This window comes from Schistocerca gregaria, chromosome 3 (genome assembly GCF_023897955.1).
Source record: "Schistocerca gregaria isolate iqSchGreg1 chromosome 3, iqSchGreg1.2, whole genome shotgun sequence".
Taxonomy (NCBI): Eukaryota; Metazoa; Arthropoda; class Insecta; order Orthoptera; family Acrididae; genus Schistocerca; species Schistocerca gregaria.
Window position 1 is genome coordinate 256,396,789 of NC_064922.1, and position 27,392 is coordinate 256,424,180.

General features: G+C 45.2%; 1 protein-coding gene across 1 annotated transcript in view; it reads right to left on the reverse strand.

Annotated features, from left to right (window-relative positions):
• Positions 1-27,392, reverse strand: part of LOC126355829 (fibronectin type 3 and ankyrin repeat domains protein 1-like) — a 187,008-nt gene that overhangs the window by 64,260 nt on the left and 95,356 nt on the right. Inside the window, exons 4-6 of the mRNA XM_050006277.1 lie at positions 22,055-22,179; positions 18,890-18,971; positions 8,051-8,278 (exon numbers count right to left, since the gene is read on the reverse strand). Coding sequence (XP_049862234.1) covers positions 8,051-8,278; positions 18,890-18,971; positions 22,055-22,179 — 435 coding nt within the window. The remainder of the gene's footprint in view (positions 1-8,050; positions 8,279-18,889; positions 18,972-22,054; positions 22,180-27,392) is intronic.

The window sequence follows — 27,392 nt, forward strand, 5'->3', positions numbered from 1 at the left end:
GAAATATAGGTGTGATGTCTGACGAGCCTTTCAGGCCTAATTTTATTGGTGACACCTTAAAGCAGTACCATACAGGTCGCAGTATTCCCAAAGGTAACTACTCTGTGTTAAAACAACCAGTTTGTGAATAAGTTGTAGGTGCGGAAAGAAACATCGTTATATTCTAGTATGACTGAAGTTCAGTACTAGCTTGTGAAACGGGGAGGGGACAGGGAAAGATTGTATCCACACGGTGGTTCAAGGATCGGAAGGCTGGTACAATGGTTAGCCGGAAAGTGGTTTCTAGGTGGTTTTCCACGCTCTTTTCGGCAAATGGTGAGCTTGTCCCCAATCTTCGTCTCAGAAAATACGGTACACAAACAGTGAAAATGCTAAAACACACAGCACATACTTTATATTATTCACTGACGGATAACACTCACGACTACCCTCCCTTAGGTTAGGATTACGTCCACGCAGAGCACTGGCGACATTTAGTATGTTTAATACAGGATAATTACAAAGCCCATGAAACATTTAAATAAGTAGGTAGAGATAAATGGCTAAGAACAACTTAATAAATGAAACTTCCTGGTAGATTAAAATTTTGTGTCGGATCGACACACGAACTCGGGACCTTTGCCTTTTACAAGCAAGTCCTCTATCAACTGCGCTTCTGTGAAGTTTGGAAGGTAGGGGACGAGGTACTGGCAGAAGTAAAGGTCGTCATTCTTCTCGAATTTTGTTTGACCACTTCACTAAGCTCTTGTAAACTGGCGGTGCCTTGTGATTCAGTGCTTGCAGCGGGATGCCTTTTGCACACTCACTAATGTTGGCAGCAGGCAAATTCTCACACGCTGGAAGGTAGGAGATGTACTGGCGAAAGTGAAGCTGTGAGGACCGGCCGTTATTTGACCTTGGTAGCTCAGTCAGTAGAGCACTTGCCCACAAAAGGAAGGGCTCCGCATTCGATTCTCGGTCGGGCACACAGTTTTAATCTGCCAGGAAGTTTCACTATGCTGCAAGCAAAAAATTCATTCTAGAAAGAAGATACTTTGATGACAAGAGAAGCACAAAGCTTGTCTATCGATCAGTGAAACATGCGATTTGAGAGGAGAGATCTACTTTTAACCTGCTTTCTATTGTAGACATCATTGCGAATGGAGAATATAAGAGGAAGCGAACTATACAGAAGGCCTGCCTGGTACATTTGTGGCGACACTCTTTTCTGCGCCCAATACATATTGTGGGGAATCTGAAAGCGTCACTGGACACCGAATGCTTCCATTTGCTGGTAACTGGAGTATCTCTTTGGACACTTATCTGCTAATAACACGACCATCCAAAGGTTTCCATTTACAGGCCTCTAGTCGTTATGTCCTACCACAGCCGTCTGCCTGTGTGTGAAGATGCGTCTACGGTCGACTGTACCAGCTGTGGTTCACCCGCGATACCTACAGGTTCACAGAACGCTCACTTGATGCTGGACTGCGGGTTAATTCTGGGGTGAGGTCAGTCATACTGGACCTTAGTGGCCACTCTGTCGGAAAAGCTGCAGGAATAGTCGCAGTGACCGTCTTTCGGACCAGTCTGTCTGGGTATGGTCCTTTTGGCGCTCTCCAACACTGTGAGCGGTCTCTCAGAAGCGTCTTTGGCGGCAGAAAACACCGGAGCTGCACCACCAACAGGTCAGGCGTTCATCAGCTATGCAGAGATCACTCACCATGTGACACTAACCCTTTTCTGCTCTCACTATTTGGTGACCTACCCATGGAAAAATGATTCCTTCAATCTAATGTGTTGTGCGAATACTCCAAATGAAACGGATGGCACTGTCATGACCACAAGAGCTATGATTGTCTTTGACAACTTACAGAATTCTTGAAAGCTTTTATCCATACACAGGGCGAAGGTGCTGAAGGTATCATGTTTCAGTAGTTAAATACTCACTTAATATGAGAGGAAATTAATCCACAAGGAAACTGGCCAGAAGTGACGATAAAGCTACAGATGCCTAGTCAACATATATACTGAAAGTGTCATTATTTTGGCAAAATAAAATGAAAGAAGTACTGACATGGTCTCTAAAAAAGGAAAACGAACTATTGTAGCGATGAATGTTAACTGAAAGCTCTTGTACAGTATTTTGATTTAACGTTTCTATCTTTTTCTAATAATACACTTGATTTTAGTGTTGTGCTTGCGGTCGTACCTTTCCAGTATTTTACATGTGCTGTTGAATGTTTTAGATCTTGTTTTCGTCTTTAGTGTGACTACATTTCGCGTTTTTTCCTGTCTTTAAAGTTAGTTTCTTTGGTTTTCTGTGTTCTTTTTTCTCATTTTTTCTGAGGAGTTGTGGTTGAAAGAGTGTACGGGAAGTCTTTTCCTACGTTGTTTTTCCCGGAATGTGAAGTTATTCTTTACCGTGAAAAGCTAGTGGTGCTGCTGTGTTATTGTAATTTATTTTCGTCCCGGGTCAGGATATCGAGTTTCATGGGCAGAAATTATTAAATACAAATCACGCAAGTCAGTAGATACTTATGAATGGTTTATCTCCACCACATTGCCACAGGAGTTATACGGGGGGGAGCAGAGTTTGTAGTAAAAGTCTATGTTGTGGTTGGCAGGAGAGCCAACACAGAGTTACTTGAGGAGGCCGAAAGGCACGCGTTTTAGCTCACGCAGGCGTGAGGTCTGGAAGAGGACAAGGAAATTAGAATTTAGAAAAACGGACGTAGCTGGTGGAATACTTAACTTTAATCCATTGATGACGAACGTCGGTCTTGACGGTACATGATTCACAATATCAATAGTAACTGATAATGGCGCCTTGCTAGGTCGTAGCAAATAACGTAGCTGAAGGCTATGCTAACTATCGTCTCGGCAAATGAGAGCGTATTTAGTCAGTGAACCATCGCTAGCAAAGTCGGCTGTACAACTGGGGCGAGTGCTAGTAAGTCTCTCCAGACTTGCCGTGTGGCGGCGCTCGGTCTGCAATCACTGATAGTGGCGACACGCGGGTCCGACGTATACTAACGGACCGCGGCCGATTTAAAGGCTATCACCTAGCAAGTGTGGTGTCTGGCGGTGACACCACAGTCTACACTTACATTCATCTCTTTGCCTCTAGGATGGTTACTTACTCGTCGATCAGAATATTGGTCAAGTGATCTGTCAGCTGCAACTTTTCTTAGTCTTCTTCTCTGAATCTACTGGACGTTGCGTTGATCGGAAGGCTAACGGTTATCGTAGGCACCAGACTATCGCCTGACATCGGAAATGTTAACGTAGTGAATACTTGAATGTAGTCTTGGACATATATCTGTTCAGAGGACGGCAGCCCAACATTTTCCAAACATGTTAGTAGGTGGCTAGAGCACTATAAAAACAGCCTTTTGCTACCGTTGTAAAGGGCTAGGTAGAAGAAACCAACATTTACCAGCTGCCAGGGATAATGAAATGTGTGCTGGCCTTTTCAGACCATTAATCGGTGGACGTAAATTAGATGATTTAGATGGTAGGCTTGGTTTAAGGAACATGGCCAGCGATTCTCGCGATCACACTGAAGGAAGTAAAGAAGTATTTGGAGAGGAATATATAATCGAGAAAGTTAGTGAGCTGCATTAAACACTGAGAAAGATCAGTGGAGAACGATTAGGATAGTGTGATTTTCTTTCCAGTTCCAGATCAGATAAAGCAGAGTTGTTAAACAGACTCTTTACAAACGGAAGAAATTTTTCGAGAATCGCTTCGCCCAGTGTAGATTCTTTGTTAAGTGCCAGAGAAAAATCTGAGAACCGAAGAGAGAGCTGTTGCAGTTGTCGTCGACCAACCACGATAATTCTTCAGGAGAATAATGTCACGAGCCCTATGCTGTCATCACGGCCAAACGTACAGGAAATGCCAGGATGCAGGTAAGATACGATATTTCTAATCATTTTAGATCATAATATTCATTCTCATCGGGGTATACATCTTGTAAGATGATAGTGCGTCCACTCAAAATGGTTCAAATGGCTCTGCGCACTATGGGGCTTAACTCTGAGGTCATCAGTCCACTAGACTTAGAATTACTTAAACCTAACTAACCTAAGGACATCACACACATCCATGCTCGAGGCAGGATTCGAACCTTAGACCGTAGCTGCAGCGCGATTCCGGACTGAAGCACCTAGAACCGCTCGGTCCCAGCGGCCGGCTGCCTCCACTCACATGCTTGGAAACGTCTAACATGGGTCTGACGAGCATGGGGATGAAATAATATGTCTTTCCTGGCCTCTGTAAACCGTACATTTGAATTTTATTGAACTACAGTTGTCTGTATCTGAGAAACAATGAAGCACCCAGCATCTCTTAAGGAACTGGAATAATTTCTTTCTGAGGAACTATATAATTCCTTCGATATAAACTGTATCTCACGATTATTGACGCTAGTTCGACATTAAAAGCCAACATTGTGTTTATTTTACTTTGAGCAAACTTGTTCAAATCTTTTCCCCGTTGAACTTAGTTGTAATTTGGCCACCAGGTGCACATCTGGCGCTGTGAATGCAAGTAAGACGTATAGACACGTTCCTATATGTAATGGATCAGGAACGAGATGTATACAGAAAATATCAAATCGCCTCTTAGACAATTTGTTCAGACGAGCGCCGGAGACGTCGATGAGATGGTGCATGCGTAAAACGACCTGATCAGCAATTGCTCTCAGCAGTTCCGGTGGAATCTGAGCAATGTGTTCCCGTATACTGGACTTCATATCGGGTACAGACCGAACGTGTCCCTGGTAAAAGTGTTCTTTTATATATGCCCAGAACCAAAAGTCACATGGATTCAGATCAGATGATCTCGCAGGCCATGCAGCTGGAAAACCTCTGGAGATAACGTGTACCCAGAAGGTTGCTTTAAGCAGATCCTTCACTGGGCGAGCGTCGTGTTCTGTTGCCCCAGCTTACATGAAAACATTGATTCCCTACAGCTGCCCTATTTCAAAGCAGAAATCATATGCTGTACCAGGAGTTTCGGAAACGTGTCGGCGACACGATACACCTGATAGGTCCTCTGGGTGTATTCTGTAGAAAGAAGAACGGACTGAAAATAAAGGTGCTTGCGAACCCCCACCACACAGTGCAATTGCTCCTTGTGCACAACACGAGATTTAACAATACCTAAAACCGACAGTTATGTGTATTCACTGAGCTCTGTGCAGTGTAAAATGTGCCTTGTCAGTCCATAGAATATTGCCCAGCCATATCTCATCATTTTCGACCCATGCCAGAAACCAAAGAGAAATTTAATAACGTTGCTGTGGATTATGAGGTTTCAGTTGCTGCACCGTCTGGGTCTTATACGGCTACCAGTGTAAAATAGACCGCAAAACTTTCCATACTGTTGACCATGGGTGGACAATTCTCATGACACTGCATGAGTACTACCACAACTCGGGCCGCTTGCAGCATGGTCAGTTACAGCAACAGTGACCTCGTCAATAGCTTCCACTGGGATAGGATGTCTTCTTCTAGGTACCACACCAAACTCACCATTGTTTACGAGGTTCATTATCATCTTCTTTAAACTATTTAATGACATTGGGCCCCTCCTCAGACCTGTCAGTCGGCGATGCTCTCTCGCTGTAGCACTGTAATTGCTGCCGTTCGTTCACATAACAGTTTCACTAATAACGCACGCTCTTCTTTTGGTGAGCCACACTGTTCAAGCTCGTCACGGCTTGTCAAGTGACAGCGTGGATATCATACCGTCATGCAAACAGTGTAAAGCGCCAGATTCGCATCTGGTGGCCACAACTGTAACTAATTTTCTTTCCAGCGTAAATCGGTTCCGCATTAACGCATTAGCATAGCTACCAAATTTTGTTGCCATACGTTAATTACAGCTCACACAGGACCTCCGTGAGTAACTGTATTTTAATTATAACCAGCCGACAGTCATCCGTCTCCTGATCATCAGTATGAAGCTCGGAGGTGTCACTACTTACCGTACCTGCACTACGACATAACTAGATGAGTATGGCGACCAACCGACAGCTACTTGACGTCACAGCCCTCGACTCTCGGGAAGTTGCCGGTAGCTGGATTCTTAGCCGGCCTACAGCACACCACTTTCGACCTTTGTGCCAGACAGCTGTCTTCGATCGCCAATAACGAATTAAAATTAGCTATGATAAATCTGGTACAACAATGTACACTGTGACTGGGAGATCCCCGTACTCTAGGTAAAAATAATCCTTTAGTGTAATTATATATAAAAACTGCACATACAGTGGAAATATATGTGCAGGAACTTGTCTCACACAGAAATCTATTGAGTCTCTGCGTCCTCCTTGACATATTATGGAGAAAAATTTAAGTGCTCATTTTTTCCGCGTGCCGTTCGAGAGTGGAACGGTAGAGAGACAGCATGAAGGTGATTCATTGAACCCTCTGCCGGGCCCTTTATTGTGAATAGCAGAGTAATCACGTAGATGTAGATGTAGAATGTCAGGAGTTATGCTCCAATAGGGTGCTGCAACATTTTTGCGAAGTTCTTCATTGGTCTTGTACCGATACTGTACCACATGGGACTTGATTACTATCCAAAATGAGCTGACTTTCGTGGTAACGTTCAGGCTTCATGATGGCCATTTCAAAGAGGTTGGAGATATTTCTCATACAAACCCAGTCCAGTGGCCTTGGAATTATTCATCATGGGACTCACACAATTAAATAGCAAAGTGTTGGAGCTCTGTCCTGCTGTAACCACACAGGATCTACGAGTCCTTGCCTTCAAGTAACATGGCCAAATGAGAATGAGAATTTCCATTCGTGTACCCTTCAAAAAATAGGGTCTGAACAGATATTTCTATGACACCCAAGTCCATATCATGACACAGGATCGCAAAACCACATTACTGCTGTATGAACTGTGATACATGCACATTCATCAGAATATAACACTCTTGAATAAGACATAGCATTTGGAAATTGCGCTAACAAAGGAATGAGAAATCGCACCTTGCTGCTCCATCTCAGACAATACAGTCGCAACTATCGTTCTAAATCCTTTCATTTTGAAATCTTTATTAATATAGTCATACATTCTTGAGGGTTGGCCTTGAAGTTCAGCTGCTCATTACCAAATGGGTTTCAATGGAGATTGCTCTGTTGATTGAGCGATGCAAGCACACGTTTCCTCTGGCTTTTTTTTTATGTTCACTCAGTAGCCTGCATTTGACACTTCCTGTTCTTTTTGTTGTTGTTGTTGTTGTGGTCTTCAGCCCTGAGACTGGTTTGATGCAGCTCTCCATGCTACTCTATCCTGTGCAATCTTCTTCATCTCTCAGTACTTACTGTAAACCTACATCCTGCTGAGTCTGCTTAGTGTATTCATCTCTTGGTCTCCCTCTACGATTTTTACCCTCCACGCTGCCCTCCAATACTAAATTGGTCATCCCTTGATGCCTCAGAACATGTCTTACCAGACGATCCCTTCTTCTAGTCAAGTTGTGCCACAAACTCCTCTTCTCCCCAATTCTATTTCATACCTCGTCATTAGTTATGTGATCTACCCATCTGATCTTCAGCATTCTTCTGTAACACCACATTTCGGAAGCTTCTATTCTCTTCTTGTCCAAACTATTTATCGTCCATGTTTCACTTCCATACATGGCTACACTCCATACAAATACTTTCAGGAAAGATTTCCTGACATTTAAATCTATACTCGCTGTTAACAAATTTCTCTCCTTCAGAAATGCACTTCCTGTAACGAAAGAAAATTTCACCCAAACAAGCAGGGTAACATCTCGTGGTGGGTCTTTGACAATGCATTCCCCCAACTCTCGTGCGCTGATAAACACACTACTATTGGCACCTCGGCAGTGTACCAGAGTTTGCACACATCAGCCAAGGCTTCACAGCTGAATCAATGCATCAGAGAAACAAAACAGTACAATATCGACAACAATGCTGATCTTGAGCTGCAAGCAGGGATACCAATAAAACAACTAATAGCTTTTCCAGGCACACAAGTTGACAGCAGGCAAGATGCCGCATCAGTTGCTGGCAGGACGTACCAGTCCTTGGTATCCCAGCTGGCGCCACGCTCGAGCAGCATGGTGCAGACGTCCAGGTGCCCCTGCGCAGCAGCCAGCATGAGCGGCGTGCGGCCGGCGCCGCCTCCCGCCCTATCCGCGTCTGCGCCAGCAGCCAGCAGCAGTGACACAGTGAGCGCATCGCCACGCAGCGACGCTTGCGCCAGCGGCGAGACGCCACCGCGTGACATCAGCTCTGCTGCACTGGGCCTGCCGACAACAAGAGTACCTGTTATCCTCCCCTCTACTCAGCAGGTGCTTGCAGGCAGCAGCTGTCATCCAGTGAGTGCCTCGGCACACAGCAACACTTAATCAGCGGTGATACATCCCCCTGTGACATCAGCGCTGCTGCACTGGGCCTGCCTACAACAGTGCCTGATAACCTCGCCTCTAGGCAACTGGTGCTTGCAGCCAGCTGCAGTGACACAGTGAGGATGCCGCCATACAGCAACGCTTTTGCCAGTGGTGAGACATCAGCCCATGACCTCAGTAGTGGGACAAAGTGGGTTCTGGGACAATTTTGATGTCAAATTGATTAATTGATAAATTACTTATCCCCACCCCTAATGACATCAAGGATTTCCCCTGCTGCCACATGGGTCCCCCTCAGGGAACTCCCAGCCCCCTCCCCTCATCTCCTCCACATCTGGAGACGGTGGAAAATTAAAATTTGTTGGCAGGAACATCAAATTTTGTGTGTGTTCACCTTGAGGTGCAGTTGGTTCTACCCCACTCCCCTCCCCCATCTGGAAATTGGTGGGAAAAGAATTCAATCTGTGCTGTGCTGCCAGGTATGATGGATGTAAGTCTTTATTATTTTGTATGAGATGTGGTATATTTTTTACTTAAACAATCTCGGTTGCCACTGATAGCTTACTAGGCAGCAGCACTATCCAGTTTCATCACTGTCTGGAGTGGATACTTTTGCTACCAGTCTAGTCAATAAGTCTCTATGGGAAATAATAATAGAATAACAAGCTATCGCTGAAGTGCAGGGAAGTAGCCTCCTGCCTATCTACAAGTGAATAACTGCTCCTACAAGGAACATAAGGATGAATAATAACAATTTTAGGACAGTTACTGTTAACAGTCTGCCCTATACACTGGACTCCTGTAGCACCATCATTTGAGAACGAAACACACTTATACCTATTTTATGAGTTACAACTCGCATCCTAGCCAACAGAAACAGGAGAAATATATCATATGATATTTTTTATGAATGTAGGGCCTCCAATGGAGCAGTACCTCTATATTTAATAGGATTGCCACATACGCTCGATGTCAGCACGAATGGCTCTGAGCACTATGGGACTTAACTTCTGTAGTCATCAGTCCCCTAGAATTAAGAACTATTTAAACCTAACTAACCTAAGGACATCACACAAATCCATGCCCGAGGCAGGTTTCCAACCTGCGACCGTAGCGGTCGTGCGGTTCCAGACTGTAGCGCCTAAAACCTCTCGGCCACTTCAGCTGGCCTTCTTTAGTTCACGTAGCCTTTTCACCTGATGGTGTTCGTCCGTTACCAAAAGCAGTTCCAAGGCAAGAAACAAGACAAGGAAGAAAAAGGGGAATGTCTGCAATTTTGACCGACACTCCAGAGAAACTGGCTATAGAAGAAGAGCTAAAGGCATGTACGCAGGCGAAAAAAGCGGAAAAGAAGCTAAATTTAAAAAGCAGCAGGCCAAGAATACGAAAGCAGAAAAAATACAAAGAATCACCATCGGAAGACAATGATAGCTACTGTCATGTATGTGTCGAGCCTTTCTGCCACAGTTGTCCAAAGGAGAAGTGGATTGGGAATGTAAGGGTTGGTCTCTTGTTGCTTGTACCAAAGGGGGGGGGGGGGAGGATATTTATGTGTGCCGCAATTGTGAATCTGAATAGGACTAAGATATGCATTACTTTTCTCTTTTATTGACTCATTGAACATTTACTCACAAAGCCTGAATTCGTTCAGTGATATTAATTGCTATTTCAATTAATATAATAATTATAAACGAAGTTTATTGATGTTTAATTAATGTTTTGTAATGGTAATGTACTTCAAGTTACTGTATGAGTCTTTTAGGTGATAAAATGTGGTTTAACTTATGTTGCTTTCGTAACCTACCTGTGTTACTATCGTCCCCAGTAATGGGGACAAAAGTAACAGGTACACTGAAGCCTTAAAATTAGTTTTACAAATACCAAATATATGTAATTTAGTGGAAACTAAATTTATTTGTGTTAGGGAAGCTTCAGAGAACACACATATTAGTTCTTTTGTTTCAAAAGTTTATAGGAAGGAAATTAAAAAATGCAGTATGCAAAATGTTACTTTTGTCCCCGGTCTCCCCTACTGCAACGCGCAGTGGGAGTGTTTGGGGCGTTTGGAGGCTGTGGATTAGCTGGGTCTCTGGCAACCGGCGGTTTCTCGGATGGCAGGCTCCTGAGATACACAGTACACCTGGTAGATGGCGCTGGAAAGGATTGGAGGTAAAAAGGATGTGACTCGTCAGTTTCCTTTTTCGTCTTGAGACACCATGTTCAGGTAAGATAGTGATCACTACATTCGTAAAAAATATCGTACAATATATTTCCCATGTTTCTATTGGCTAGGATGCGACTCGCGACACATATATAGATATGAGTGTGTTTCGTTGTCAAATGATGTTGATGCAGGAGTTAGTGGAGCAGTGGGACTGTGGGTAATTTCTAATAATATTGTTACTAGTCCTCATCATCTTTCCAGAAGTAGCTATTCATTTCTAGAAAGGCTGGAGGCTACTCCCTTGCATTTCAGCGTTAGCTTGCTGTTCTATTATTATTTCGCATATAGGGCTATTGGCTAGGCTGGTAGTTGCCAGACTTTCCTTGATTGAAGATGGGGGAACAATTTGATAGAAATAATAGTTCAATGTTCCACATCTTTCTTGCACTTCAAGAAATTAACCGCAATTAGCTTCCAGGTTGTCACTGCGAAATTTACAGGGCTCTTATGCTTAGTAGACAAATATCCCTGAAACATGAGACAGTACGTAGGGACGATATTACATTGGAATAACACGCACACATACGCAGCATAAATTTGGACATGGTTAATCGACGTAACGCCATCTGTTTGTTTCGTCACTCCCTGTAGCATCTTCCCCTTTTCTTAAGTGAGATTCCCCATCTACCACTACGTATATTCCAAAAGCTACTTAATAGTATTTAGTGTTCTTCGTTAATCACTTCCATTTCCTCTCTTTACTGTTCTAGCGGGAAGCTCAGTTCTCACTGCTTTTACCTTCTTGACATTTCCGTGAGATATACGTAGGGGGAAGCACAAACATGCATGGATTACACTTCCTCCAGCGAATCTCACTTCGACGTTTGCCTCACACACTGTTACTTTTATGTGGTTGTTCCACTTTAAATCGTTCGTACGGCTATTTGCAGATACGTAGTGACTTCAGAAAGTAAGTTACACATGTCGTCCCATGCTAAGACTATTGCGCAACAAGTTGGGCACATTGTCAGAAGAGCCTACAAGTTCTGACTGTCCTGCAGACACAGTTCTCCTGTCGTAATTTTAACCGGTGCCTTACAGTGTCCAAATGTAGCGTGGCAAATGGAAATGTACTCCGAAGTTGAAGTACGCAGAATAATACAATACATGTGGACAAAATGTCTAAGCAGGACACAGATTCACCGCAAAATTCTGGCGGTATGGACTAAATACAACATCACGCCCCAGCTTAGTGAAATAGTACTAACAATTTGTCCAAGGCTGATGCTGTGAATCTGTACTGAATATTCCCAGCCGCTGTAGCCGAGCGGTTCTAGGTGCTTCAGTCTGGAATCGCGCTACCGCTACAGTCGCAGGTTCGAATCCTGCCTCGGGCATGGATGTGTGTGATGTCCTTAGCTTAGTTAGGTTTAAGTAGTTGTAAGTTCTAGGGGACTGATGGCCTCAGATGTTAAGTCCCATAGTGCTCAGAGCCATTTTTTTACTGAATATTCTATGAGGTTTCGGGATTACAGCCAGATCACATTGACTTCTTGCGACAATAAACTGTCCAGCCACCTTCAGGTGATTGTCCGCCGCTGGAGAGTGCTAGTTTTTCTTTCTTTATTATGATTTAATTCCGCTGCCCCATGTGGGCAAGGGAGGGCTGGCAGTGGCACAACCTGCAGCTCATCAACAACCGAGTGATACACTTAATAAAAGGATGGAAACGATAGATACAAAAGGCGATAAAGGGGGAGACAGTGGGGGTCAAAATATACATGTAAACAGAGACGTTCATATGGGACAGTGAAAAAACTCCACACATAGTTAAAAACACAGTTGGCGATTTGTGTAGCACATAAAAAACACTAAAGTCAAACGTGCAAGTTAAAGGTTGGCCACAGTATTAAAATACACCAGAACAATGACATTTAAAAACCATTGCACAAGACAGAGCACACACTATGAAGAGTAAAAACTGCTAGAAGGGACATGCCGTGCGAGTGGAGGCCTGAGAGGAGGGAAAAGAGAGGACAGGAGGGAGCAGAGGCGGTGGGGTGCTGACAGGGGTCAGATGAAAAGAGAAGGGGATCGGGGTGTGCACCAAGGGCAGGAGATGGGTGGGGTGGGAGATGGAGAGGGAAGGCAAGTCAGGTGGGAGCGTAGAGACACAGTAGGTGTGCACTGGAAAGGGAGGTGGGCAGAGGACAGAGGAGAAAACTGATGAGGGGAAGGGAATAGGAGGGAGAAGGAGCTCTTTGGAACACGAGGGGGGAAGGTGGGGGTTATTCTGAGTTGGTAGGAGGGGTAGAGATCAGGGCAGAGCTCATCATCCAAGAGGGATAGGTGCTGGAAGTTCTGTTGCGACAGGTGATGTGGAGATGGAGAGAGGGCAGGCACAATGGTAAAGGTGTGTAAACAGGCTGGAACTAGAGAGGATACATGACACCAGGGTGGATTGAGTTGGCAGATGATGTGCAGGGTGCAGATGTGTTCAAGGAAAAGATGAAGATGTGGGAAGGGGATGAGGTCACAGAGGATTTGTGTGGGGGACGGATGACAGATATGGAAGGCAAGGTGGAGTGCATGGCGTTCTAGGATTTGGAAGGCTTTGTAGAATCTGGGAGAGGCAGAAATCCAAGTGACGCTAGCATAACAAAGGATGGGGGGGGTCAAGGATTTGTAGGTGTGAAGAATGGTGGAAGGAATCTGGGAGAGGCAGAAATCCATGTGACATTAGCATAACAAAGGATGGGGCAGGTCAAGGATTTGTAGGTGTGAAGGATGGTGGAAGGATGCAGTCCCCATGTCTGGCTGGACAAGAGTTTCAGGAGGCGTCTATTGTGGGCTTTGTATTCGATCGTAAGGAGATCAGGGAGTCGTGGTGAGGTGACAGTTGATGGTGAAGCTAAGGTATTTCAGGGTAGGAGAGAGGTGGATACAACGACCATAAATTGTGAGGTAAGAATTGTGGAGCCAAAAGGAGTGGGTGGTACAACCTATGGTGATTGCCTGGGTCTTGGAAGGGTTGATGCGAAGGAGCCATTGGTTGCACCAGGTGGTGAACTGGTCGAGGTGAGTTTGAAGAGTACATTGGGACCATTGAAAGGTAGTATGAAGGGCCAGGAAGGCAGGGTCATCAGCAAATTGGAAGGCAGGTTTGGGCATCTGCAGTACATAGGAGAAAGAGGATGGGGAAAAGTATGGAGCCTTGTGGCTCGCCGGCAGTGGAATAGAAAGTAAAGGTGTTGGTATTGTGGACAGTGACATAGGAGAGACGATGCGAGAGCAAAGAAGCAACGAGATGGTCGAAATTGATGGGTTGAGCATAGGTCTGGAGCTTAAAGAGGAGCCTGGGATGTCAGACACAGCCATAGGTGTTCTGGAGATCAAAGGAAACAAAGATAGCTGAGCGACAGTTGAGGGAAAGAAGATTGCTAAGGTTAAGGAGCTGGGCATCACGGAGAAGGAGGGCCAGAAGCTTCACTGGATAATGGGTAGGAGGTGGCGCTGGTTAAGGTGGTGATGAATACAGTGGGAGGGCAGGGACTCGAAGACCTTACTGAACATGGAGATGAGGCAAATGGGACAATAGGAGGAGGTGTCAGAGGAGGGGGGTAGGTTGTTGGGTTTAGGGAAGAGCAGGATATGGGAAGTCTTCCACAGGTCAGGCTAAAAGTTGGTAGAGAGGAGGCAGCCAGGAAGTAGAGAGGGTTGATTCCTTGAGGCAGGGATAGGCGACACCATCGTGACCAGGGGTAGTGTTGCATTTGGAGTGGACGGCTAGTTTGATGTTGTGTGTGGTGATGGGAGTGTTAATGTCAGAGGGTGTAACTGATCCAAGAACTCGAAACTATGTGTAAGTGGTGTGACATAGGTATCAGTGTGTTCAAGGATGGCAGGGAAGAAGGAGTAATCAAAATGGGGACCATCAGGAATGGAACCGTTAATCAAAATGGGGACCATCAGGAATGGAACCATCAGGAATGGAGAAGACCTCGGAGAGATGGGAAGCAAAATGGTTAGCTTTACTGAAATTGTCAGGGAAGGGGTGGTTGTTGTGGAGAAGACGGTAATGCGGGGTGGAATGGCTACCAGTAAGGCAGTGACAGGCAAGCCAGTACTTGGAGGAGTTGAAAGGGAAGGTGGAGTTGAAGGGTGTACACATCTGGCACCAGTCCCGGCGTTTCTTTACTATGAGGAGGTTTTGGGTGTATAGTTGTAATTGCCAGTGGTGGATGAGTGTATCCCAGTCTCGAGTGTGGAGGAAGGAACAGTAGATCCTGTGGGATTCACAGAGAAGGACAACCTATGGAGGAAGTGTAGGGCAGAGAGGTTGGATGAGTCTGATAGGAATGTAGGCCTCCACACTGTCAGTGGTGGTCTGCTGGTGGAAGGAAGAGGCATGGGTGATGTTAGCAGGCTGATGAAAGGTAAGGGGGTGGCTTTTGACCTGTGAGGCAATGGATTCCCAGTAGGCATCCCAGTCAGCGTGGTGGTAGTCAAGGACAGAGGACTGCAAAGGGCAGCAGGGTGGGGGGGCAGGAGGGGGCTGATGGGCGGAGGAGATGGTGAGAAGAATAGGGAGGTGGTCACTACCAATGGGGTCGAGGACGCTGCAGTGATATGACCAAGGTGGTTGGGGAAAGTGAGGACGATATCTGGGGTGGAATTACTTTCAGGGCGGTGTGCCATGGGAGAGGGTGGCAAGAAACGTCACCATCGAAGGATGGCAGGATCACAGCTATGGATGGTGGGGTTGGCAGCAATCACATAGGAGGAGAAGTATGGTCAACATGAAAATTAAGTCATAGAGGTGAGGAGCTATGGCACGGACATAGATAGTGGCACAGGTGACAGTGAGGGAGGGAAATAAGATGGTGACGAGAAGGTGTTTCATTGGGTCATTGTGCAGGCTGGACAGGCATATGATTGAGATGGCCAATAGCAACCTCACCTCATGTGAGGGGAAGGAGGTTGTCAGTGTAGTGAAGGTGATAAGGAGAGGTGCAGACAACATGGTGAAGTTGGAGGAAGGTTTCATTAAGGATGAAGGAGTTGATCTGGTGCTGGGGAGGGTGTGTATGAAGAATTATTTGTTGGCAGGGAGGAAGTGAATGTTTAGGCATAGGAGACAATATTGTTGACATGCAATGATGCAAGGGGGGGAGCAGAGGCAGGAAGAGAGAGGGGCTTAAATGAGGGGGTCTAGGTGGGTGAAGGGAAAGTGGAAGTAGGTGGTGTAGGTATTCAAATGTAAAATAGATCAGGTGGCAGAGAGATCTCCTGGAGGGTGTGGGGGTGTTGGCAGGGGTGGATATTCTGGACAATTGTCAGGAATGGGATGATATCTTCAGCCATAGGGGGAGGGTGGAGGGAATTGTTGAGGTGGATGGGCTGGTCAATTGGGCTGGGGAGAGTGAACTCAGAGTTGGTGGGAGGGGGTTTTGGCTTTGCATTTGGAGGAGTAGGTGAGGTGGGGTTGATTGCAGATGTTGCAGGAAGGAGAAGAGGTGAGGTTAGGACACTGTTCAAGGAAGTGGGAGGCTTTACAGTGGGGGCAGGTGGGGGTGGGGGCGGTTCTTGCAGTTTTGGGTGAGGTGGCTGTTGTAGAGAAGACAGTGGTGCCACCAGTAGGATTGAGGAGGGAATGGGGTGGCGACAGTGGAAAATAAGGGCTCCTTGAGTGAGGATGTGTTGTATGAAGGAGGCATACTCTGTAAGTACATGTACAAGGAAGACAGGGCTGTAGGTGTTGTAGATACGGCGGGCTTAGAGGATTTCCAGGGTGGGGTGGCCATTCATTTCCGCAAAACATCCGCCTCCATGACCACAGGGCTGATCACAGCAGTGAGGGTTGGAGGACGATGGGAGGGTTGGGGCTGACAAGGACACGAGGGGTTAAGGAAAGTGACGAGTGATGCATGTGGGCCAAAGGTGATGCAGGGAAGTTTCCAGAGAAGATCAGCATGGGAAGAGGGAGAGGGGGTTTGGTGAGGACAGAGGCTCTCTGGGGGATAAGTTGGGCAATAGGGGCACTGGGAATGTATTTACAGATTTTGAGAGTGAGGCTGTGGGCAGTGAGGAATTTAGGATCGGGGTTGGCAAAGACAAAGGCATACAGGGCAGGGGCTGGGGATGTGGGAGGAGGGTTGGTGTCCATGGGGGGTCAGAAGGAAGAGAGATGGGTGGTGGTTTTTTTGGAGGAGGTGGTGGAGACAACATTGCCACTTGAGTGCCTGGGTTTTTTTTTTTTTTTTGGTGGTGTGGCCTGGGTGGAGGAGTGAGGGACTGGTTGGATTGGGAGGTGATGGAAGGCAGGCCCCATGTGTGAGGTGGAGGCAATTTGAATGGTGGTTGTGCACTTAATGGTGTCAACAGTGGCACAGTTGGCCATCACTCTGGTGGGGGAATCAGAAGCGGTCATAGCAGGGCGAGCGGGGTGGGGTAAGTCTTCTCGAAGAGTGGTAGTGGTGGGAGGGGGGGGCAGGACCAGGAGCATGGGGAGGAGGAGCAGCAGGAGCACAAGCATGAGCAGGCACAGGAGCATGAGCTGGCACAGGAGCAGCATACAGGTGGGGATGAAGGGGTGGAGAGGAGATAGAATGGGAAGAGACTGTGAGGAGGGGAGGTGGAGTAGACGGTTGAAGCCCAGAGGAGGCATTCCAGGAGGTAACGGTGGGTGCAGGGGAAGGGGAGGAGTAAATGATGGTGGTAGTAGAGGTGTCCATGGTGGAATGAGCTGTCTACTGGCGACAGGTGTCGCCACACAGTGGGGAAAGAGTACAAATACGGAGGAGTGAGGGACTGGTTGGATTGGGAGGTGATGGAAGGCAGGCCCCATGTGTGAGGTGGAGGCAATTTGAATGGTGGTTGTGCACTTAATGGTGTCAACAGTGGCACAGTTGGCCATCACTCTGGTGGGGGAATCAGAAGCGGTCATAGCAGGGCGAGCGGGGTGGGGTAAGTGCTAGTTCCTGGTGTCGGTTTTGTAGCAAAAACTGGCTCAGAAACGCATGCGCATTGGCTGCCGTCACAGGAGCGTTCTCTATCGATATCTAGAAGTCTCCAATGACGATCACTCACCTGAAGATGGCTGGATAGTTGTCAGCCGAGGTAGTGCGGCAAGAAGTCAACGTGATGCGGCTGCAATCCCGAAACCTCAAAGAATAGTGGGTGAAGCTGATCGAAAAGTGCAGATCTTGGAGCACGTCATTTGCATATCCTCGGCAAGCTGAAAGAACATCTTGAGTGGGGGACAGGGTGGGAAATTTGAGCGGACCTAGAATGGTTCCGTAAACAAGGAGCGGATTTCTGTATGAGGAACTGACCAGTTGGTAAAACCTTCCGACCATTCATTACACAAACGTGGTGACCACACTGAAAAAGTGCCATGTGTCTGTGTTACTTGGAACTGTATTCTTCTAGCATTCAATAAAAGTTACTTGGCCAGTCACAATAATCTGTAACTTTTTTTTAAAGTCTGTCCGTTCTTAATGGATTGACTGTTTCCACTGATTATTCGACAATCGTTTAATCAAACAATAACGACCGAGCGTGGTGGCGCAGTGGTTAGCGCACTGGACTCCCATTCGGGAGGACGACAGTTCAATCCCGCGTCCGACCATCCTGATTTACGTTTTCCCGTGATTTCCCTTAATCGTTCCAGGCAAATGCCGGGATAGTTCCTTTGAAAGGGCACGGCCGACTTCCTTCCCCGTCCTTCCCTAATCCGCTGAGACCGATGACCTCACTGTCTGGTCTCCTCCTCCACAACAACCCTCAAACAACAACGTACTTTTGCACCTATTTATGTGAAATATATTAAATTTTTTTATGATTGGGGCCAATTGCCTGTTCTATACTACGCGTCGATCATCTGCGTTTCGCCAAAGTATTCTAGCATTTCCGTTTATACATCTGCAACATCCGTGGACAGCCTCATGGAACTTCTCATATTATTGACCCGTTCATTCATATATACTATGAGCAGTAATGATTCCATATCACTTCCTTGGAATACACCCAAAGTTATTTTTATGTCTGAAGATATCTCTATTAAGAATGACATGCTGTGCTCTGGGGATAATTGCTTCCAATACTAAAGTAGGTCTGGTATTCCTTCAAACTCACAAATTTTTCATTGGGCGCCAGTACAGACTGGTCGAACGTCTTCCGAAAGTCAAGGAATACAACATCGTGATGGAACTACCATATATTCTTTCTGAGATTTACTGGATTCTGACGGGTAGCACTTCTCGAAACGTTTTATTAGAAGTGGGGAATATTAAGATTAACAGAAAATATTTTTGTGTTTATTACTTGGAAGTACGAGGGTTTACCTTGATGCGAGCACTTTCTTGACGACGGCCGTCTTGCCAGCAGACACTGCACGCTCCAGTTTCACCACCGCCACCTGGTCCTCTGCAACAGCGAATGATCACGTTATGGACAAATACGCTAAAGCGTCAAAGAAACTGGTATAGGCATGCGCTTTCAAATACAGGCATATGTGAACGGACAGAATACGGCGCTGCGGTCGGCAACGCCTCTATAAGACAAGTGTCTGGCGCAGTTTTTAGATCGCGTACTACTGCTATAATGGCAGGTTATCAAGGTTTAAGTGAGTTTGAATGTGGTGTTGTAGTCGGCGCACGAGCGATGGGACACAGCATCTCCGAGGTAGCGAGGAACTGGGGATTGTCCCGTGCGACAATTTCACGAGTTCAATTTCCGACATCGCTGCGGCCGGAGAAAGATGCTGCAACAACGGAACCAACAACGATTGAAGAGAATCGTTCAACCTAACAGAAGTGCAGCCCTTCCGCAAACTGCTGCAGATTTCAGTGCTGGGCCATCGACAACTGTCAGGGTGCGAACCATTCAACGAAACATCATCGATATGGGCTTGTGGAGCCGAAGGCCCATCGTGTACCCTTGACGACAGCAGGACACAAAGCTTTACGCCTCGCCTGAGCCTATCAACACCGACCTTGAACTGTTGATGACTGGAAACATGTTGTCTGGTCGGACGAGTCTCGTTCCAAATCGTATCGAGCAGATGGACGTGTACGGCTAAGGAGACAATTTCACGAATCCATGGACCCCTCAGGTCAGCAGGGGACTATTCAAGCTGATGGAGGCTCTGTAATGGTGTTGGGCGTGCGCCGTTTGATCACCTGCACTCATTCATGTCAATTGCGCATTCCGACAGACTTGGACAGTAACAGCAAGCCAATGCGATGCCCCACACGTCGAGAATTACTACAGAGTGGCTCCAGGACCACCAAATTTCCCGATATGATCATTACTGAGCATATCTGTGATGCCTTGCAATGTGCTGTTCAGAAGAGATCCCAACCCCACCATGAATCCTGCAGGATTCATGGTGACAATTCCCTCCAGCACTACTTCAGGCATTAGTCATGTCCATGCCACGTCGTGTTGCGGAATTCTGCGTGTTCGCAGGGGCCCTATATGATATTATGCAGGTGTACCAGTTTCTTTGACTCTTCGGTGTCTATCCTACTGGTAGCTCACAGCTGTGTGTCTGACGGACTGCCAATAGCAGTACATGTTGTGGTGAAAAGGTTCTTTGCTCTTGTTACGCTACAAGCTGCAAGCGGAAGAGAATACCAGAAGTTGAAAGAGATGAAAAGGTACGGGTTGTAACGCGTATTGTGGTCCGGTGAGAATGGATGTCACGAGGAATATTTCGTAGAGGCGAGCAGTTGTTGGAAGCGTGAAGGTGTGTAACGTGGGATGCTATGCCAAGTGAAGCCAAAGTTAACGGGGAAATGGATAGGAAAAGCGTTTGATTCAAGGCTGAAGGAACCATTAATAGATTGTAGGAAGGAGTATAAGAAAGCGAATAAAAAGTTTGTTAGGTGATGATCAGTTTGGCTTTCGGAAAAGTAAGGATACCACAGAGGCATATCTGACGTTGCTATTGATAGCGGAATTTTTTTTTAAAAAAAAAGGCCACATACATAGGATTTATCGACCTGAAAAAGCGATAGATAGCTAATAATGGTGCTAGGCGTTCGAAATACTGAGAAAATTTTGAGTAAGCTACAAAGAGAGAAGGACAATATACAAAATGAATAAAACCAAGTAGGAACAATAAGGATGGAAGACTAAAAACAAAGCGCCTCGGATTAAAAAATGTGTAAGAGAGGGGTGCAGTCTACCATCCCTGCTGTTCAGTCTACACATCGAGGAAGCAACGACGGATATAAGAGAGAGACACAAGAATAGGATTAAAATTCAGGGTTAAAGGATATCAGTGGCAACAATCGCTGATGACATTGCTGTCTCCAGTGAAAGGAAAGAAGAAATACAGGACGTGTTGAATGGAATGAACTTGCCACATCGAAAGTGAAGAAGAAATACAGGACATGTTGAATGACATAAACAGTCTCATGAGTAAAAAACATCGCTAAAAAGTAAAATGAAGGAAAACGAAAGTAACGAAGAGCAGAAGAAATGAACTATCGATAAACTTCACCTCAAAATTGGAGACCACGATGTTGATGAAGTTACAGGGTTCTGCTAACTTGGGAGTAAAATAACACATGATGTACGAAACAAGAAGGACATAAAAAGCAGACTAGCGCTGGCAAAGAGGGTCGCTAGTAACAAACATCGTCCTTAATCAGTGTCGTATGGAAGTGAAAAAAATGGTTCAAATGGCTCTAAGCACTATAGGAAGTAACATCTGAGGTCATCAGTCCCCTAAAACTTAGAACTACTTAAACGTAACTAAACTAAGGATATCACACACATCCATGGCCGAGGCAGAATTCGAACCTGCGACCGTAGCGGTCGCGCAGTTCCAGACTGTAGCGCCTAGAACCGCTCGGCCACTCCAGTCGGCTTGTACTCTATGATTACAACAAAGATGTTAAAGTAGCAGTCAACTTTTACCTGTAAAATTATTTATTTCTGCAGCTCACTATAGCGAAATTGACCATGTGGCCTTTATCAACTGCACATATTGCACTTCAGCAGATGTCAGAACCTAAAACGTGTCTTACATACATAAACGTCATATCAGTTGAGTTTTAGGTTTTGATATGTGCTAAAGTACAGTTATTTCCAACTTGAAAATGGCCACAGGGTCGAAATTGCAATATTGGGTGTCATGACTAAATAGTGTAACAGTCATAAGGCAACGACGATGTCATTAAAAAAAATTTCGTTTCACCGTGAACTCTAGTTACGAGAAGTTAATTTTAGTTTCTGATTGAGGTTTCTCGAGTTTATCGCTTTGCAAGGTCACAAAAACGTTTCCAGACACGCACTTTACTACTACAATACAAGGCCCAGTCATAAAATTTAAATTAAAAATACGCTACCAATCTTATTTCTAAACGCAAGAATGGGGATTTTCGCGACTTATTTTCCCGTATTCGAAGTTCACTGCCAGGCATCTAGGAGAGTTCTCAGCATCTGTATCGCACTTTAGCTGTGCACTGCTTCGTTTTGAAGTTTTGTGAGTCGCCCACCTGTTGTGTTAGCGGCGAAGGTGGCGCCCCAGGGGCTGTGGCGGTCGCCAAGGGAAGCTCGCAGACGGAAGTGGGCGCATCCTCCAGGCGGCAGGTCTCGCACCTGCTCACGGGTTCTGTGGCCCCTGTAAATAAACAAAACAAGGATACTCAGCAGAAGCGGTTTGTAGCGAAGCATTTCCAGTGTCACTTCGCCATTAATTTTCCTTTCATAGTCTTTTCGCGACATGTATGTTTTGTAAGCTATATATCAGCTCTGTGTGATCATTGGTGATGTCGGATCGCAGCCTGTTGGCAATCGTAGGAATGATTGCTTGAGAATGGGACTGCGACCGCAAAAAATATAGAAAAGAACGAAAGATAAATAAATAAAATAAGGACCAAGCGTAGGTGTGCAACTTATTTCCCAAACAACAGGGCAACAGTACTTTGATCGATGGAGGGGAAAGGAAACTGAGGACTATAGCATGCAGCAAGTAGACTATAGATTCCTGTATATGTGAGCTTCTGACAGGAAGAGAAGCAGTGGTGGATTATGAACCTAAATCTAGTGAGGTCGGAAAACATACTGGAAAGTCCAGTATACTTCGCTTTTGAGGTATTCATACCTCGCATTACTGTAGATCACCACTATTACTACTAGCAGGGAACGGTCCAATTAAACATGTCGAAACCTACCCTGATTTCTTTTACACAGGAAGAAGACAACGCAAGAAATGTACTGTAAAAATTTTAGCTGCTAAGAGGCACTGCAAGTACTGTATTTTTTTTAAAAAGTGACTGAAAATATCCAGATTCGTAACGGCGGGAGAGATGTACAATACTACTGGTGCTGTAGAAACTGCTCATGCGCAACGAGGCACACACACACACACACACACACACACACACACACACACACACGCGCAGCCAAGGTCGGCGATACTTCTGTAAACAGGAAACACGACACAATTCGATCGCAATTTGTATAGGACATTTCAGGTTAACGTTCGTTGATAGTTTCCCTGACACGACAGTACACAGTTACTAAAAAATGTTCAAATGTGTGTGAAATCTTATGGGACTCAACTGCTAAGGTCATCAGTCCCTAAGCTTACACACTACTTAGCCTAAATTATCCTAAGGACAAACACACACACACACACACACACACACACACACACACACACACACACCCATGCCCGACGGAGGACTCGAATCTCCGTCGGGACCAGCCGCACAGTCCATGACTGCAGCGCCTAAGACCGCTCGGCTAATCCCGCGCGGCGTACACAGTTACTATTCTCTCGAATTAGCCACCCAAGTAACATCCATTACAAATAATCAGTTGTTTATTGCAGTATTGCTAAGTGTAGAGAATATAGACAAAGCTGAATTAATATTTATTGGGCTTACGTAAAGCATGCCTGCTAATATTACCCTTTTTGTTCTTCCAGTTTGATAGTAATGTGGAATCCAACTAACGTTCTCCATTTAGCAATGATGAAATATGAAGAACGTAGTTTGCAGCCAGAATCACCTATTTCTCCTGAGGACGTACATATCTGTCATTTTTTAGTTGATTTCCTTGACGTTCATTCGAGTGATATCGACATTTCGTTTGAAATTGTGGATACATTACAACAAATAGGAAATAAATGTGACGGTTCCATGAATTGTTGTTCGGACGACGTCAGTTGCGCTACTAACAGTTCTGAAGAAGAATACCTTCCAAGCCTAAAAAGGCCCGTACTGCAACAGCTTTCAGCGACAAAGAAAAGGCAGGGAAATATCAGTTAAACGAAGGAAGGAAAAAACGCATGAAGCTACACAGTGTGCAAAGGCGTTTTCGTTTTGTAAAACCAGAGCGTAAACTGTACAAATGGAAGAATGAATTCCATGGTGTAATGCGCCAAACGGAAACCCGAAACCATCTGTATGAAAGACTGTTCGAAAGATTTAAAACTGCTCGTTACCGATGGAGACCAAGGAGACTGGGCCCTCCGAATTACATCTGACATGAACATTGTTAATTTCCAGGCTTCGTCGACTTGGCTACGCAGGTTCAAGAAATCGTACAGAATAGGAAGTCGCAAAATTACCGAGTAAACGTGTAGAGCAGCTGCCAGTGATAGACAATGCTATAGAAAAAAGACGGAGTCAGTTGCCCACTCAATGAGTGCAATGACACATTCATATACGATAACGCCAGTGATAAGTATGAGTGGTTTACTGTTTCCGCAGCTGTAAATCTGTCTCCAAGAATCGCAAGGCAAATTAGGACCAAAAATTAAAAAAAACTGACTATTTCTACATCTACATCGATACTCCGCAAGCCACCTGCCAGTGTGTGGCGGAGGGTACCCTGAGTACCTCTATCGGTTCTCCCTTCTATTCCAGTCTCGTATTGTTCGTGGAAAGAAGGATTGTCGGTATGCTTCTGTGTGGGCTCTAATCTCTTTGATTTTATCCTCATGGTCTCTTCGCGAGATATACGTAGGAGGGAGCAATATACTGCTTGACTCTTCGGTGAAGGTATGTTCTCGAAACTTTAACAAAAGCCCATACCTAGCTACCGAGCGTCTATCCTGCAGAGTCTTCCACTGGAGTTTATCTATCATCTCCGTAACGCTTTCACAATTACTAAATGATCCTGTAACGAAGCGCGCTGCTCTCCGTAGGATCTTCTCTATCTCTTCTATCAACCCTATCTGGTTCGGATCCCACACTGCTGAGCAGTATTCAAGCACTGGGTGAACAAGCGTACTGTAACCTACTTCCTTTGTTTTCGGATTGCATTTCCTTAGGATTCTTCCAATGAATCTCAGTCTGGCATCTGCTTTGCCGACGATCAACTTTATATGATCATTCCATTTTAAATCACTCCTAATGCGTACTCCCAGATAATTTATGGAATTAACTGCTTCCAGTTGCTGACCTGCTATATTGCAGCTAAATGATAAGGGATCTATCTTTCTATGTATTCGCAGCGCATTACACTTGTCCACATTGAGATTCAATTTCCATTCCCTACACCATGCGTCAATTCGCTGCAGATCCTCCTGCATTTCAGTACAATTTTCCATTGTTACAACCTCTCGATACACCACAGCATCATCTGCAAAAAGCCTCAGTGAACTTCCGATGTCATCCACCAGGTCATTTATGTATATTGTGAATAGCAACGGTCCTATGACACTCCCCTGCGGCACACCTGAAATAACTCTTACTTCGGAAGAGTTCTCTGCATTGAGAATGACATGCTGCGTTCTCTTATCTAGGAACTCCTCAATCCAATCACACAATTGGTCTGATAGTCCATATGCTCTTACTTTGTTCATTAAACGACTGTGGGGAACTGTATCGAACGCCTTGCGGAAGTCAAGAAACACGGCATCTACCTGGGAACCCGTATCTATTGCAAAAGTCTTGTAATCGACATATCGAAATCTGGAGAAATGGGAAAGAATAATTTTCAACATTTCGTTCGAAACGTATTCCTACCTACTAATTTATTGCTACTGTTGGATTTACGGTCTGGACACAACGAGGCCTCTGTTTTTGTGGAGGACGACGAAAAATCTGTAGATGTAATGTGGATTCCGCCTGGAACTACCAGTGCGATGCAACCTAGCGATAAAAATTTTTTTCGATAGTGGAAAGCATCTTCCAGGAAATTATCAGACAACCTAATTTCAGATACCTTTCTCTCATTTCAGGTTTATCAGCGGAACAGTATTCTTTAAGCTCCGGCCACTTGTGCAATGCCAGTTTTCTTCGTCATGCTTTACGAATTGATCAAGGATGCCTGGTGTGAAGCACAATATGCACAACAGCGGCCGGGACCGTCTCTGACTCCATACCAGTCCTGTCTAAATAAGACTAGTGTTTAGTGCGAAGTGCCTGACTGCATCAATTTTTCCTTTGTCCGGTGTAGCTGGCGCAAGAAAAAATGTTTGTTTTTGTCATTCAATAGACACTTCGCATTTTTGTGACAAAAAAACAAAGACCTGTTTCACTGACAGTCAAATGTACAACATTCAGACATTATTATAAGGAGTAACCTATAGGAATTTTTATAAAATGTAGTACTGCAAGACATATTTCATTTTAACAAATCACAAGTTCTCATTGACTGAAGTCGTCTGTGGCACAAACACTGCAATGATTTTATTTTCTCTGCCAGCCTCTTTTATCAGAATTACGTGTGCAAGAACTGAACTGTCGTCATGAAGTTATTCAAAAAAAAAAGTTTTTTATAGCTTAAGCCAGGTTTTCAGGGGAGCAAACAAGCTAACAAGCACGAATAAAAGAGAATTCTGTCTGGTTTACCCGATAGGCCTCTTGCAAGTCTTTCAACTGGACGGCAATGCAGCTACTTACGTGTCCCTAACCTTCCCCAGTTACGTAATCGGAAAATGGAGACCGGCAGATTAACGTGGAATCTGAACCACGTGTCACGTGTCTTTCGTGGCCACTCCAACATTTGTGAGAAGTGAATGCTCGGATAAAAATCATAATGAAAAAGTTGTGGTGTGAACGGGATTTGATACTGAACTCTCTGGGTCACGCAGAGCGCGCTTTGCACTAGACCATTTTTGCTTAAAAAAAAAAATGACTATTAGGCCTTACACGCTTAGTGGAAACGCTAGCTGCGTCACCTCTTGAGATGATGCTCGACGTCCGTAATTAGTGTTCTGTTTATAAATTTCCCCGCAATGGTAATGAGAAACCAGGGAAAAATGGCAGCTGAAATAGAAGGAAAATTTTGGACCAGTGCTAAGGAGAGATGGAGGTGCAATTCCGTGTAAAGTGCACGGTCTCCACGCATGTGACGCTTCCATACAAATGGAGACACTTAAATTCTTCCTTCCCTGCGCCATTTTACATACTCCGTCAATAACAGAGCGCTCGCCATATGAAACAATCTTCACTGAATAGCAAAGTTTCGCATTGTGCTCTAACAACATAGAGTTGTATCCTGTATTCTGAATATTAGTTCCAAAAACTAAAAACTAATGATACAACGTTCATAGGCAATATCCGCTACCTCGTGTTCTCTTCTGTTCCCTCTAATATAAACGATTCCACGCGTGTACAAAAGAATCGTAGTGAATTTTCTGCAAACGCTCATTGGCACGTGTTCGCTTTGTAATATAACGTGACGAAAATGTCGTTGTGTAGGTGAAGTTTGGAATGTGTAACGTTGCATAACAAGAAAAACAATATTCCACATCATATTCCGGATATCCTCCACCAAATAAATCATACGTATCTTATGAAACCCAGGGTGCTGCTTCTCAATGCTGCCGTGGGTTCATCTTGATGTTACTGTGTCGCCACATGGCAATCATGCAAT